The sequence below is a fragment of the Pan paniscus genome, chromosome 17 (genome assembly GCF_029289425.2).
Source record: "Pan paniscus chromosome 17, NHGRI_mPanPan1-v2.0_pri, whole genome shotgun sequence".
NCBI lineage: Eukaryota > Metazoa > Chordata > Mammalia > Primates > Hominidae > Pan > Pan paniscus.
This window is the reverse complement of record NC_073266.2, coordinates 35,366,751-35,382,359: the sequence shown is the minus strand read 5'-3', so window position 1 is coordinate 35,382,359 and position 15,609 is coordinate 35,366,751. Positions and strand designations below refer to the sequence as shown.

The window sequence follows — 15,609 nt, the reverse complement described above, 5'->3', positions numbered from 1 at the left end:
TTGCACCCCACAAACATGCAGTACTGGTTTGAGGAATCCATTAAATTTTCTTCTATCCAGAACCGCCCCCAGGCAGATGGAAAGCTTCTGTATAGCTTCTCTATGTCAGTTGGTGATATTTTTACTATTCCCATTTTTGTTTTGACTAAGCCACTCTTTGTGCATCTCAGATTTGTGCAGGGATCTTGGTACCAACTCACTACCTTGAACAATCCAGGTCTACATCTCTCATTCTGGCATGTGTATTAAAACTCCAGTCCCAGATCTTAGAGGCTATAACTAGGCAAAAATTAGTATTTCTGCATTATGTAGGCTGTGCATATTTGATTTTCATGTACTTGAAATGTCTTAGCCTAGTGACTAAGTCCAATTTTTTTTTTTTGACAGAGTATCACTCTGTCTTCCAGGCTGGAGTGCAGTGGTACAATCACAGCTCACTGCAGCCTTGACCTCCCAGGCTCAAGCGATCCTCCTGCTTCAGCCTCCTGAGTAGCTGGAACAACAGGCTCGTGCCACCACCCCCAGCTAATTTTGGATTTTTTTGTAGAGATGGGCTTTCACCATGTTCTCCAGGCTAGTCTCAAACTCCTGGGCTCGAGTGATCCTCCTGCCTGGGCTTCCCAAAGTGCTGGGATTACAGGTGTAAGCCACTGCACCCAGCCTCCAGCTTTGTGATTCCAATGTAAAATGTTTAATTGACTGTGATTTTATGTTCATCTTACTAGGTTTATATACAATATGAGAATATTTATGAAAACTCCAAATTTTCTGTATTTATATACTTAGTTTAGTAGATAGTTATTTAAGTTCTTGAGACAGTTTTGTTTAAGTCAGACAATAGTAGTCCTTAAAGTGGACAGAAAATATATTAATTTATAAATAAAGCTTAACAAATTAAAGGGAATTAAGTTATGCTATAAAAAGCAGCCTTAATGTTCTTCAATGGTCAGATTTTTAAATGGAAAAATAATGTTTTAAAGTTGAACTTCAAGAATTTAGGAAGATCTAGGTTTTAAAATGTGTCACTTGACTATATATATATATATATATATTTATTTATTTATTTATTTATTTATTTATTTGAGATGGAGTTTCGCTCTTGTTGCCCAGGCTGGAGTGCAATGGTGAGATCTTAGCTCACCACAACCTCCGCCTCCTGGGTTCAAGCAATTCTCCTGCCTCAGCCTCCTGAGTAGCTGGGATTACAGGCATGTGCCAACACGCCCGGCTAGTTTTGTATTTTTAGTAGAGACGGAGTTTCTCCATGCTGGCCAGGCTGGTCTCAAACTCCCGACCTCAGGTGATCCGCCCACCTCGGTCTCCCAAAGTGCTGGGATTACAGGCGTGGGCCACCGCACCCCAGCCTATATATTAATTTTATAAAACTGAAGTAAACTCTGAATGGTCTTTTCTGTGTTCCAAGTTGATCCTTTAAGTACCACTACTTCACATTTACCAGGTCACAGATTCATACATTTTTATGTGTTACAAAGTACCTTCGGCACCATTAAAGTGATGGATCTATAGTTTCAGTTCTATTTTCCCCTGTAGAAATAGCAGCTTTTTACCTAAGCTATTAAATCTTGCGGTCACTGGTTTAGTTTGGTCATAATAATGGCTGAAATAATTCTTATAGCTGTTTTGTTGAGAAATCTCAGCGTATGGAGCTCCGAACACAAAAGCCATCTCCCCAACTCACTGCTGCTGTGTCCCATGAAGCCCCTCTGCTGGGCGCAGGGGTCTTAGGGCACACTTTGATTTCATACATTTTTGCACAATTTCAGAATTTGGAATACACTGTTTTAAAATTTTGTTTCCACCTGATTCAACACCCGTCTTGCTTTCTCCCCTAGTCTGGGCTCCAGCAGGTGGAAATTAGGGAAGGGGTGGGAGGTGCTGCTTGCAGAAACCTCACCTCTCTGGTACTGGGAGCTCTGTTGCTGGCTTTTTGAGGGGTGTGGTGGGGGCTTTTTGGAGAGTCTTAGGGGCCTCTTGCTTGCACAGCCCTTGGCCCTTGGCATGGGAGGTCTGCCGCCGCTTGAACCTTTCCCACCCCCACCCCCACCCCGCCACCCTCCCATCTTTAGCTCCCCAGCAGGTGTCCACCCACTGGCAGTTTCCTTCTGGGTCAGCTTGTTCAGATGTAGCCCTCTTACTGAGGCAGGCAGAACCGCAGACTGCTCATGGCCAGCCACCTTCCATGGGGTCCGCTTGACCCTTGGGAAGCTCATCTCCTTGCCGTATCTGGGAGTGAGAACACAGCATCTGGCTCCTGCCTGGTGTTCAGTGTCACAGCAGCAGCATCCAGCACTTGTCTGGACAAGTGGATTGGCCACAGTCAGATGAGAAGCAATTTCCAGCCTTAAACTTGTAAAGGAGAGGGTGTGTAGGAGCCCCTGCCAACTGTATAAGGAAATTTCTTGTCTCATCCGCTACCTTTGGCAGGAGAAAGAAGGGGAAAAAATTGTTTTTACGAGATGGTCTTGTTCTGTTGCCCAGGCTGGAGTGCAGTGGCGCCATCATGGCTCATTGCAGGCTTGACCTCCCAGGCTCAAATGATCCTCCCACCTCAGCTTCCCAAGTAGCTGTGACTATAGGTGGGCACCACCACACCCAGCTGATTTTTAAAATTTGTTGTAGAGAGGGGTCTCGCTGTGTTGCCCAGGCTGATCTTGAACTCCTAGACTCAAGCAATCCTCCCGCCTCAGCCTTCCAAAGTGCTGGGATTACAGGTGTGAGATACTGCACCCAACAGAAAAAAACACCATGACGATTTTCCTAGAATGGTGTGTGTTGTGTGTGTGTGTGTGTGTGTGTGTGTGTGTGTGTGGTGCTGGGGTTGGGGAGGACAAAACTTTCTACAACAGCTGCTGCTGGGATGCTGACCCTCAGCAAACCCCTCAGGGAGTGGCAATTTCCACAGCTGGCAGTTCTCTGAGCTCAGAATGAGGCTTCTTATGTACCTTTTATTCTTAGCTGTGGGCCCTTAGTCTCCAATTCTGGCAGGAGGCACCTCACACCATCTTATCACATGTAATTGTCACATTACATTCAATTGCCTTGTGTATCTTATTAATGGAATTGGCTTGATTGTATGGTAAGCCACCAGATGTGCAGTGGCAGTGTAATTTCACACCCCTGAACCTCGTTGAGCTCAAACGACTTATCTGATCATGTTGCAAGGTACTGCTTTCACCAAAAGGAATTTAAATCAGAAGATGTGGCACAAGACGCGTTGAGAAAGAAGCACCAAGAAGCCACCCAACCTAGCAGCAAAACAGCAGGAATTTGAGAAACAGTGTCGGGGAAGAGGACAGATGTGAAAACTGTTTATTCATACAGAGGAGGTTCCAAGCCACAAGGCGCCCGTCGAAAAGCACATCACCTCTGTAACAGCACACGAGACTTGGCCATGGCTTCACAGCTGCAGCAAATCCCAACTCGCCCCACAACACATTCGCCTGCCCTCTGACCATCATTCAATGTCCCTCCAACTTCATTCAAGTCTTCTCCTTAAAACTGTTTCCTAATCTTCATGCTATGAATGGTATTTTCTTAACACATAATTTTGTAGATAAAGAAAAACAATTAAAGTGTCATTAGTTGGTGCTTTTTTATATGAGTGAAAGATCTGACATTATTTTCCCCTCAAGCCAGAAAATAATAGGGAGGAGAAAGCATGAAGACATCTCATCCTTAACCCAAACCATTCACACCCAAGTCACACAGGCCGGCTGGCTCTCCTCGCACCTCCGGTCACTTGGCCTTCTTGCCGCCTTTCAGGGACTCCAAGGCGGCCATCCTCGCCTCCTCCTCTGGGATGAACACGCTGACGGTGAAGTCGCTGGTCTCCGAGCCATACTTGTTCTTCACAACCAGCCCGTATTTGCCCGAGTCAGCGGTGCTCACGCCGTTGATGGTGAAGTACGCGGTCTTCCCAGCCTCGAACTTGAGGTTGCAGTGGTCATCTGAGGCCAGGGCCTTCTCGTTCTTCAACCATGAGACCTCCGGAGGCGGGTCTCCCCACACGTTGCAGGTGAGATTAAGGGCCTGCAAGACAGGTTTTATGGGAGAGAAGAAGATAAATTAGATATAATAGACACACTGTCAACAATCTTGCCGGCTGGTGGCTTGGCATGACCAAAGGGAGGATAAGTAAAAGCCTCCCGGACCAGGGTTTAAAGTAGTTCTGTGTATGCACCTGTGTGAGTTACAGTTTGAAATAACATCTGAGGGGATCTCCCCAAGGCCTTTATACGCTTTCTGGCTTCTGGAATGCTTATTATCAAAAACACACGAAAGAGTTTATGTCTATTCCCCATTTTCACTTTCTCTTTCATAAACATGTAGATGCCTTTTGCTCTATTGTGGCATTTTGGGTTCTGTCTCGGTACAGGAATCTCATTGCTGTAATTGCCACCTGCTCACTTTTGCCTTTCATTTGCATCAAAGAGCCGGGCAGCAGAATCACGGCAGCTGCTTCAGATAATGTTACTGATTTTCAAATTCCACCACCCTTATTTTACTTCTCTCCTCAAACCCCATCCAATCTGCTGCAGTTGCAGTGGTACCCTACCAAAATGTATTCCTAAAGAAAATATTCCCATCTGTGCTGAAACCTTATTCTAAAAGATCGATATTCTAGATATGTATGTAGACACAAGGTCTACAGTTTTACTTTACCTTACTTTTTTTAATTGAAAAAGATTTAGATAATTGTAAATTCACATGTAGTTGTAAGAAATAATAAAGAAATCCATAAGAAATAATAAAGAGATCTGGTATGCTGTCTACCCAGCTTCCCAGTGGTAACATTTTACAAAACTATAGTAGAATGTCATAACCAGTATATTGACATTGATGCGATCCACTGACCTTATTTAGATTTCTCTAATTTTACTGGTGCTTATTTGTGTTTGTGTGTGTTTCATTCTATTCAATTTACAGAATATTTTCATCACCACAAGAACCCCTTGCGTTGTCCTTTTATAACCACACCCACCTCTCTCCTCCAACTTCCAAACTCTGTTCCTAATCTCTGGCAACCACTCATCTGTTTCCCGTTTCTAAAATTTTGTCAGGTCAAAGATATTATATAAATAGAATCATGCACTATATAACCTTTCAGAATAATCTTTGTAACTCAGCATAATTACTTCCAGATTCATCCAAGGTGCTGCATGTATCGATAGTTTATCCCTTGTTATTGCTGACTAGAATGTCATACTATGTTTATGCCCGTAAGGGTCATCTGAGCTTTTTCCAGTTTTAACTATGATGCAGTAAGTTGCTATGAACATTTGTGTACAGGTTTTTATGTGAGCATAAGCTGTCATTTCTCTGGGATAAATGCCCAGGGATACAATTGCTGGAATGTATGATAAATGCATGTTTCATTTTTTTCTTTATATTTTTTTAATTAAAAAAATAGAGAATAGAGATGGGGTCTCATTATGTTGACCAGGCTGGTCTTGAACTCCTGGTCTCAAGCAATCTTCCCATCGTGGCCTCCCAAAGTGCTGAGATTACAGGCATGAGCCACCACACCCAGCCCATGTTTTCTTTTTTTTCCCAGAAATTGCCAAACGGTTTTTCTGAGTGGCTATACAATTTTGGCTTACATTCCCACCAGAATATACAAGTGATTCAGTTTCTCCACAGCCTCCCCACCATTTGTTGTTGTACACCAGCCCACCCAGCTACTATTCTTTATTACAGCAATTCTGATAGGTGTGGTGTGATATTTCATTGTGGTTTTAATGTTCACTTGCCTGGTGGTTAATGATGTTGAATTTACTTCACATTTTAAAATTCCATTCTTGTATTTTTCTCTTACAAAAATCCAGATGTGATAAGGAAAGAACTAGGTCTCACAATGTACAGAGAAAGAACATCTGTCTACATATCTTTCTAAAGGGTCTTACATGATTATTTGTTACCCCTTTTGCAGGTGTATCATTTAAAATTGGATAGATTAAGAAATCTGTTTTTCTCCCATCACTAATTAATATTTCTTACTGAATTATCCTACAAATACATTTCAGTCAAAAAAAGGAGTCCAATTATTATCCTTAAACTTCATGAGCAGATTAGGTATATGCTTTTGGAAACTGTGATTACTTGTAGTTAAAACTTTTAACAAAATGAAACAAAGAGTCCCAAACACCCCCTGACAGTCTAGTGGTTAGGAAAAAAAAATGCGAAAAAGAAAAAACAAAACTCCCAAACACCTTAGGCATCATGGAAAACTCTTATTCACACTTCAGATTTGGGTTCTGCATTACAAAGTACTTTCATATACATTCTCTTTCTTAATTCTCAGTACGACCTAGAGAGTTGTATATTTTTAACCTTATTAGGTGAGGAAAATGGAAAAGAGAGTTGAAGAACAAAAGAATCCCTGCAGTGGCTGAGCTTAAAATCAACCGTGATCATATTTTCCAACCATGAGGAAACGCAGTTGAATGAAACCTACCTCTTGCTAAAGCATTTCCACATGCCTTGCTTTGTTACCCGAATTCCAGTCACCCACTGTATGTCTTCACTGCCCTTTGAAGTGGAAAATTTGTTCCACTACAAATATCTCTACCCCTAGGACTGGTATGTTAAACTTGTTTTAATTTATTTTCCATTTATTTTTTATAGACAGTGTCTCGCTGTGTTGTCCAAGCTGAAGTGAAGTGGTATGGTGTCATGACTCACTGCAGCTTTGACCTCCTGGGCTCAGGCGATCCTCCCATCTCAGCCTCCAGAGTAGCTAAGACTACAGGTGTGCACCACCATACCCAGCTGACTTTTAAAAATTGTTTTTGTAGAGACGGGGTCTCATTATGTTGCCCAGGCTAGTTTGAACTCCTGGGCATAAGCAATCCTCCTGCCTTGGCCTCCCAAAGTGCTGGTTTACAGGCATGAGCCACTGCACCCAGTGGCTGTAAACTTTTTAATGAAACATAAAGATAAAAAAAGCGAATCCAGGTTAGAAATTATGTTGGTTCACTCAGACTGTATCTAGTTAAATGAAAGTAAGGAAGGCCTTATTTGGCATCTTTATCTTACAGGGGCTCTTCGGAAAATGCACAGTACTTGTTGGGGACAAGTTTCAGTGATTTACCTGATGCCAAATTTACAACGTTTAATCTCTTGGAGAGATTATTATAGAAACAGGTTACATCAGTTTAAAATGAAATGGAAAGAAACCAGAGGTGCATGTTCTTTGTGTGTGTGTGTGTGTGTGTGTGTGTGTGTGCGTGCGTGTGTGTGTTTGTATGACAGGGTGTCTGTCACCCGGGCTGGAGTGATCTTGGCTCACTGCAAACTCCGCCTCCTGGGCTCAAGCGGTCCTCCCACTCAGACTCCCGAGTAGCTGGGACTACAGGTGTGCACCACTACATTTGGCTAATTTTTGTATTTTTTGTAGAGATGGGGTTTCGTCGTGTTGCCCAGGCTGGTCTCAAACTCCTGGGCTCAAGTGATCTGCGTGCCTTGGCCTCCCAAAGTGTTGAGATTACAGGCATGAGCCACTGTGCCCGGCCTAGGGGCACATGCTCTCAGGAGCCCCTGGAGTTCTGTCACAGGGGAAAAAAATTATTAAAAAAAGAAAGAAAGAAGCCTGTTTTCAACAGAACTAGAGCCTATAGAAATTTTCATATTCCACTCTGTTGGAGGTAATTTCTTTCTTCAATTTTATTTGTCATAGAGTTAACACAGAACATGTTCAGTTTCTCATAATTTTAAAGGGTGACTCTTCAAAGATACTAAGTGGTCTACATATGTCTATTAGAGACAAACTTTTATCCCGATGCTTGACCTATGAAACGTTAAGATGATTGGAAAACCGACTGGTTTTTTTGAGATGGAGTCTCACTCTGTTGCCTGGGCTGGAGTGCAGTGGCATGATCTTGGCTCACTGTAACCTCCACCTCCCAGGTTCAAGCAACTCTCCTGCCTCAGCCTACCAAATAGCTGGGATTACAGGCACCTGCCACCACACCCAGCTAATTTTTGTATTTTTAATAGAGACGGGGTTTCACCATGTTGGCCAGGCTGGTCTTGAACTGCTGACCTCAGGTGATCCGCCCGCCTCAGCCTCCCAGTGTTGGGATTACAGGCGTGAGCCATCGTGTCTGGCCAGAAAACTGACTGATTTTTAACCTTGTGTTTGGTTACTCTGGTCAAGTATAAGCAGCTATGGAATAAGACGAAGGTGGTGGGCTGTTAAGTGTACCTTAAAAGAAGGAACAAAATCTGGGGTGCTGGAACCCGTTCATAGTGCAGAAGGAGCAGGCACAGGCAGGCTCCATGCTTACCTTCCCCTCCTGGATGGTGACCACGTCTGGGAGACCTCCCAACACCCGGGCACGATCTGCAAGCATAGGCATTTTGGGTTAATCACTGCAGTGGCAAGGCCAGCGGTCATACTCACAAAACCACCCAGGAAGCTACATTTCCAATTTAGTTTCCTTCTCCTGATAGTTCTTTTATACAGTTTTCAACATGCAAAAGAAGAAAATGATCCAGGGATTCAGGATTTTTTTTTTTTTTTTTTTTTTTGAGACAGAGTCTCACTCTGTCACCCAGGCTGGAGTGCAATGGTGGGATCTCGGCTCACTGCAACCTCTGCCCACTAGGTTCAAGCGATTCTCCTGCCTCAGCCTCCTGAGTATCTGGAATTACAGGCCTGTACCACCACGCCTGGCTAATTTTTGTATTCTTAGTAGAGACAGGATTTCACCATGTTGGCCAGGCTGGTCTTGAGCTCCGGACCTCAAGTGATCTGCCCGCCTCTGCCTCCCAAATTGCTGGGATTACAGGTGTGAGCCACCATGCCTGGCTGGATTCAGGATTTTAATCCTTCTTCACCGTCATATTGTGTGTGTGTGTGGGGCGGTGGGGGAGTGCCTGTATCTGTATCTAAAATACCAGTGTGTGATAGCTTTGCCATATCAAGACCCGCTCTATCATTTTCATGGCTATTTTCAGCCCTGACCCTTCTGCAGCTTAGTAGGGCTAAGCTCAAGGAAGTAGAACAGATCTCTATGGACAGCCTCCAAGCGTAGCTTGGCCTCTTTTATGGGTTTCCATATGATGACAAAAGGTTGCATAATGGAAGGGCTATATGCTAGGGAGATTGGAGGCTCATGAAGATGTAAGCTTTTTTTTTTTTTTTTTTTTTTTTTTTTAAGAGACAGGGTCTTATGTTACCCAGGCTGGTCTTGAACTCCTGGGCTCCAGCCATCATCCTGCCTTGGCTTCCCAAAGTGTTAGGATTACAGGCACAAGCCACCAGGCCTGGCCATAAGCTTTCCTTGAAGCCTTCTCTAGAGAGTGTCCCTTTCTTGTCTCTTGGTAGTTCTTGGTAGTGCTGTGCAGGCCACTGTCTATGGCTAGGAGTATAAAGGCCTGCAGGTGAGGGGACGAGGCACAGGATGGGTGCTGGGATCCTGGGTGCCCTCAGCCAAGCTATATGCCCTGGGCATGACTGCCTCAGCCCCTGGAAAGGGCACCTTCCTGTCATTCACTCAAAGGTGTTCTCTCTGGCATGAACACAGCAGCCACCTCCCTCTCATTTTTCGGCCTGCTTCAATTAATGTGTGACTCTTGACTTCCCTGTCTACAATTCCCTTCTCCACTAAGTGAGGCTAAAGCTTTGCTTTTGGTGAAACATGACAGCATTCTACTGCCAATTCCATCATGCCACCTGTAAGCCTAACCCTTCTTCTGGTTTCCTGTGTGACATGCTGTGTGATACTGGGCCAGTCACTTCATCGTGTTGGCCTCAGTCTCCTAATTTGTAGAATGGGGGCCAGGGGTTGCATTAGACCTGGGGATACTATGATTATTTCTGAATAATGCCTTTTAACCAATCGAATGTTGCCTTTTCCGATACTACCTATGGCTTGCCTGGGCATGCCCACATGTGCATTGGGGGAATGGGGGGATCCACCAGGAATTTGCACCTTATGCAGGGGAGGGGCCTGGCCTCTTCAGCTCATCCACGGTAGACCTGGTATTCAATTGTGAGAGGGAAACCTGCTTGGAGAACCCCTCTCTTTGCCGAGAGTTTTCCTTTCGCTTAATAAATTCTGCCTGCCTCACCCTTCAATGTGTCCGCGTGTCTAATTTTTCCTGGCTGTGAGACAAGAACCTGGATTTAGCTGAACTAAGGAGCAAAAATCCTGCATCAATTTGAAGTAAGTGTTCCATGGCTTACAAAAGTTTACAAACATGGAGCTAGAAAAGCTCTAAGGTTGCATCCAGTTCTAAAGAGTTCATGAACTCCTTGCCCACAGAAGAGTTCAAGAATCTGGAAAGACAGAAAACTGCTTGTGGATGTAGGCTTTGCTCAGTACCAAACAAGAACAGCTCTCTCTTGCTCAACACCCCAACTTCCCCCTTGACCTCTGGTGCCCCAGTACCAGCCTCTGTCCCTTACCCCCAGCTGCAGTCCACATACATAGGGCCTGAGCAGGAGGGGGAAAGTGGAGAAGGGAGTGGAGGGGAGCAGTGCAAGTTTCAGGTTCAAAGTTCAAAGTTGCACCCAGAAGCACATGGAGCCCTGTGGGGAAGGATGACTTCCCTTCTTGCTCCTTCTCCCTGTCCCCTTCACATCCAGCTCAGGTGGACTCTACCATTTTAGCCTGTAACAATTTTAAAATTCTGGCTCCCACGCGGACAAAGGAGCTGAATTAGTATTATGGATTAGTCTAGTCAGTGACTCCTAAGATCCTGTAAGACTGAGTTCTTCTAAAAATCTGTGTGTGTGAAACAAACAGCTCACAGAAATACTGCAGTGTGTGTGTTTCTGGGTACATATGCAGACTTGACAGATTGGTGTTGCTTTGCTTGGACTGTGTCTAGTTATATGAAAGTAAGGAAGGCCTTATTTGGTAGCTTTTATCTCGCAGGGGCTCCCAGGAAAATGTACAGTATTTGTTGGGGCCAAGTTACAGTGAATTACTTGATATCAAATTTACAATTTTCTGTTTTCTTTTGTTGTTGTTGTTTTGTTTTGTTTTTGAGACGGAGTCTCGCTCTGTTGCCCAGGCTGGAGTGCAGTGGCGTGACCTTGGCTCACGGGTTCAAGCGATTCTCCTGCCTCAGCCTCCCAAGTAGCTGGGATTACAGGCACCCGCCACTATGCCTGGCTAATTTTTGTATTTTTTAGTAGAGACGGGGTTTTGCCATGTTGGCCAGACTGGTCTTGAACTCCTGACCTCAGGTGATCCGCCCACCTCGGCCTCCCAAAGTGCTAGGATTGCAGGCGTGAGCCACCATGCCTGGCCCTTACAATGTTTCTTGTTGCTTCTTTTCTCCAATATATACATATTTTTATGAAACACTGTACCTGCAAGTGACTAACAACCTACTGTATGATTTGCAGCCAAGAGGTTTCTCAGGATGTCTGGGTTGTAGCTCAAGTCAAGGGTAGGGTCTTTACAATGTAACCTGAGACCTTCTTTTCCTAGATATTCTTACTCAAAAGACTAAAATGAAAACATATGTAGAACACCTAAGATTTAAAAAAGAAAAAAACCACTTCCATTCTCCTCCATCTGTAGTTACAATAGCAAAATAAAATTATCTTTTGAATCTATCCCAGGAGTACTTGTGAAAAGTAAAAAAAAAAGTTTACTTACTTTTCTCGGCAATGGCAGCTTGTCTGTGGTTGAGAGAAACGAACAAACAGACAAAGAAGAATTTTGTGTTAGTGTTACTTCAAAGTAGCTAAACTTGACGACATTTTCATTGCCTCAGAAACATTTTGCTGTTCAATATAACAGTGGGAAGTGCTGCTTCTACTGTACTTTCTGAAATAAAAGGCTCTTTCTAACACTCAGAGGGGCGAGCAGCATGCAAGCTTCCCGGGAAATTAGTGCATGCAAGTGGCGTTTGCTAGGACAAGGGACTTACTTCAACCTCTGGAATTCAGCATAGGCCTCGTCGTATGCTTTAAAAGAAAAAAGAAAAGTTAGAATTTTCTCACCCAGAATTGATGACACACAGGGGCGATTAAAATTCACAACTGGAGATCGCTGTGATCGGTCCAGACATGACTAAACCGACTTTGATTAAGACTGTGCTTATGTGTTCACTCCACAGCTTAATGTACTTAACAAGGCCAGGAAATACTTTGTAGGCACAAAATATGAAATAGTAGATTTTAGAAGCTTTCAACTCAGCAAGAGGGCTTCAGCCCCTCAAACAGAAAGGCAAAGATTAACTCCAACAAAGAAAAAATGGGAATAGAAGTCTGTTTCTTTTCCTTTTTTGAGACAGAGTCTTGCTGTGCCCAGGCTGGAGTGCAGTGGTGCAATCTCGGCTCACTGCAACCTCCACCTGCCAGGTACAAGCGATTCTCCTGCCTCGGCTTCTCAAGTAGCTGGGGCCACTCAAGTAGCATGCGCCACCACACCCAGTTAATTTTTGTGTTTTTAGTAGATACGGGGTTTCACCATTTTGGGCAGGCTGGTCTCAAACTCCTGACCTTAAGTGATCTGCCCGCCTCGGCCTCCCAAAGTGCTGGGATTACAGGCATGAGCCACTGCCCCCAGCCATAAAAGTCTGTTTCAAAGAAAAGCTGGTTGTTGAGTAAACATCCTGAGTGTCAAACAAAAACGAAAACAAAAACTTTGTCTTATTAAACTATCCCAGACATCAGAGCCTCCTAGATAGGCAGTTAACTCTCTTTCTGTTATGCTGTCTGGTCTGTTTGGGCAAAAAAGCACAATGAGTTACTTTAATCACAGAGGGTGCTGGTGCTTGCCTGAAGCAATGTTTCTTATGCCATGATGGAGAGGTGATGAAAGGCAAGTGGGACAAGAAAATGAGATCTATATAGTTCTCAAATAATTTTTTTCTGTGCCTGCAGAGTAAGCCACTTTGATTAAAGATTCAAGCAAAATGGCAGCTTTTTTTTTTTTTTTTTGAGACGGAGTTCTGTCACCAGGCTGGAGTGCAGTGGCGAGATCTCGGCTCACTGCAACCTCCGCCTCCCCAGTTCAAGTGATTCTTCTGCCTCAGCCTCCTGAGTAGCTGGGACTTCAGGCGCCCACCACCATGCCCAGCTAATTTTTGTATTTTTTGTAGAGACGGGGTTTCACCACGTTGGCCAGGATGGTCTCGATCTCCCGACCTCGTGATCCACCCGCTTTGGCCTCCCAAACTGCTGGGATTACAGGTGTGAGCCACAGCTCCCAGCCTTATTTTTTTTTTTTTTTTTTTTTTTCAAGAGACAGGGTCTTGCCGTTGCCCAGGCTGGAGGGCAGTAGTGCAATCATAGCTTGAGGTAGCCTCGAACTCCTGGGCTCACATGATCCTCTTACCTCTGCTTCTCGAGTAGCTGGGACTATAGGTGTGTGCCACCACACCTAGCTATTTTTACATTTTTTTTATTTTGTAGAGACAGGGTCTTGCTGTGTTGTCCAGGCTGGTCTTGAACTCCTGGGCTCAATTGATCCCCCTGCCTCAGTCTCTCAAAATGTTGGGATGACAGCTGTGAGCCACCATGTCTGGCAGGTCGCTTCATTTTGAAATCCCTCTCACTTCATTTTTAATCTCCTCAGTGGTCTAGGAATCATATTTTAAGCCTAGAGAATGCTTAGATAATACTAGTTTATTCCCTCATGTTACAGATGGGAAAAGTAAGTATAAAGCTAGGCTTCAAGTTGCTAGTCCTGATTTTTTCTCATCTGTAAAATGAAGGGTAGACCAGTTAGGCGGACCCAGGCTGAGGTTAGTGCTTCCTCTTGTCCCCACACCACTCTGACAGAGAGGTGGGAATGGCCGAGCCAATCTGTGCTTGGTGGCAGTGGCAATGCTGGTAGGACAATCTACAGCCTTTTCCTTAAAAGGGATTTCAGAGTGGTGTAGTTAAATAAGCTTTGGTGGACCAGAGAGTAAAAATAAAATTTAAAAAAATTAAAAATTTTCCACCCACTGACTGCCTCCCTTTTTCCCTCGTGTTTCACATTGTCAGATGGAGTGTGGAATGAATCCCCTGTCACTGTGCACTTGTGATGCAGGCAAAGTGTGTCCTAGAAAGTCTGCGTCCCTCTGGAGCAGCTGCTCCCATTACTGAAAGGTCCTGCAGCGAGTCTTTCTAGTCGCCGTGAATGGGTGAGGTGAAGACAAGGGGATTCAGCACCAAAAACACTCAAAGCAGGGCTGAAGGGCTACGCTCTAAATGATGAATCTGCTCTCTGAGGTTGAGAAAACCTGAGTTACTGCATATTGAGGTTGTATTTTTTTTTTTTTGAGACAGAGTCTCGTTCTGTAGCCCAGGCTGGAGTACAGTGGCGTGATCTCAAATCACTGCAACCTCCGCCACATGGGTTCAAATGATTCTCCTGCCTCAGCCTCCCAAGAAGCTGGGATTACAGGCATGTGCCACCACAGCCAGCTAATTTTTGTATTTTTAGTAGAGACGGGGTTTCACCATGTTGGCCAGGCTGGTGTCGAACTCCTGACCTCAGGTGATCCACCCGCCTCAGCCTCCCAAAGCGCTAGGATTACAGGCATGAGCCACCATGCCCACCTGAGATTGTATTTTAAAATGAAGTGGAGGAAAAGTTAGTCCACAGTTGTCTTTATTAACTTTAATACAGTATAGACTATTTTATTTTATTTATTTTTTATTTTTTTAGAGACAGAATCTTGCTCTGTTGCCCAGGCTGGAGTGCAGTAGTGTGATCTTGGCTCACAGCAGCCTCAACCTCCAGGGCCCAAGTGATCATCCTAGCTCAGCCTCCTGAGTAGTAGGGATTATAGGCATATGCTACCACACTTGGCTAATTTCTTAAAATTTTATATTTGAAGAGCTGGGGCCTCACTATGTTGCCCAGACTGGTCTTAAATTCCTGGCCTCAAGTGATCCTCCCACCTTGGCCTCCCAAAGTGCTAGGATTAAAGGCCACCATGCCGGCAGACTATTTTATTTTTGTAAGAAAGAATAAGATGAAGAGTATAGTTCTGGGAAAGGGATAAATGGTCCAGTATTTTTTTAAACTTTTTGCTTATAAGTGAGCATTTTTTATATTTATTTATTTTTATAGAGATGGGGTTTCACTATGTTGCTCCAGGCTGGCTGGTCTTGAACTCCTGGGCTCAACTGATTCTCCTGCCTCCCACAGTAGCTGGGACTACAGGTGTGTGCCACTTTACCCAGCTCCATTTTTTTTTTTTTTTTTTAGAGATGAGATTTTACTCTGTTGCCCAGGCTGGTCTTGAACTCCTGACTTCAAGTCATCCTCCTTCCTTGGCCTCTCAAGGTGTTGGGATTACAGGCATAAGCCACCATGCCCAACTCCCTTCATTCCTTTTAAAAGGCTCATTCATCTAGAGTAAATTTGAATCTGCAAAATATCTGTTTACCTTGTCCAGAGAGATCCACTGTCTTCTGATGTCCAGTTTTGCCATCAAAGAGCTCCATGACGTACTTCCCTTTGTCATTCGGGGTGGGCTCATTGATTTGTAGCCAGATCTGCTCTCCAGTGACCCCGGTCTTAACTCTGTCTGAGTACCTAATGGCGGACCCACTGTGAAAATCGAAGAAAACTTCCTTAGCATTTGCTTCCATCCAGGGCTGATCTTTACTTTGTCTCTTATTGAAGC

At 44.3% G+C, this 15,609-nt stretch overlaps 1 protein-coding gene across 2 annotated transcripts in view; it reads right to left on the bottom strand.

Annotated features, from left to right (window-relative positions):
• Nucleotides 1-3,301: 3,301 nt before the first annotated feature.
• MYOM1 (myomesin 1) overlaps nucleotides 3,302-15,609 on the bottom strand; it is a 184,067-nt gene continuing 171,759 nt past the window's right edge. For both annotated transcript variants that reach the window (XM_003817889.3, XM_034943650.2), the window contains exons 36-40: nucleotides 15,370-15,533; nucleotides 11,911-11,947; nucleotides 11,637-11,659; nucleotides 8,307-8,362; nucleotides 3,302-4,050 (exon numbers count right to left, since the gene is read on the bottom strand). In XM_003817889.3, coding sequence (XP_003817937.3) covers nucleotides 3,757-4,050; nucleotides 8,307-8,362; nucleotides 11,637-11,659; nucleotides 11,911-11,947; nucleotides 15,370-15,533 — 574 coding nt within the window. In that variant the 3' untranslated portion in view covers nucleotides 3,302-3,756. The remainder of the gene's footprint in view (nucleotides 4,051-8,306; nucleotides 8,363-11,636; nucleotides 11,660-11,910; nucleotides 11,948-15,369; nucleotides 15,534-15,609) is intronic.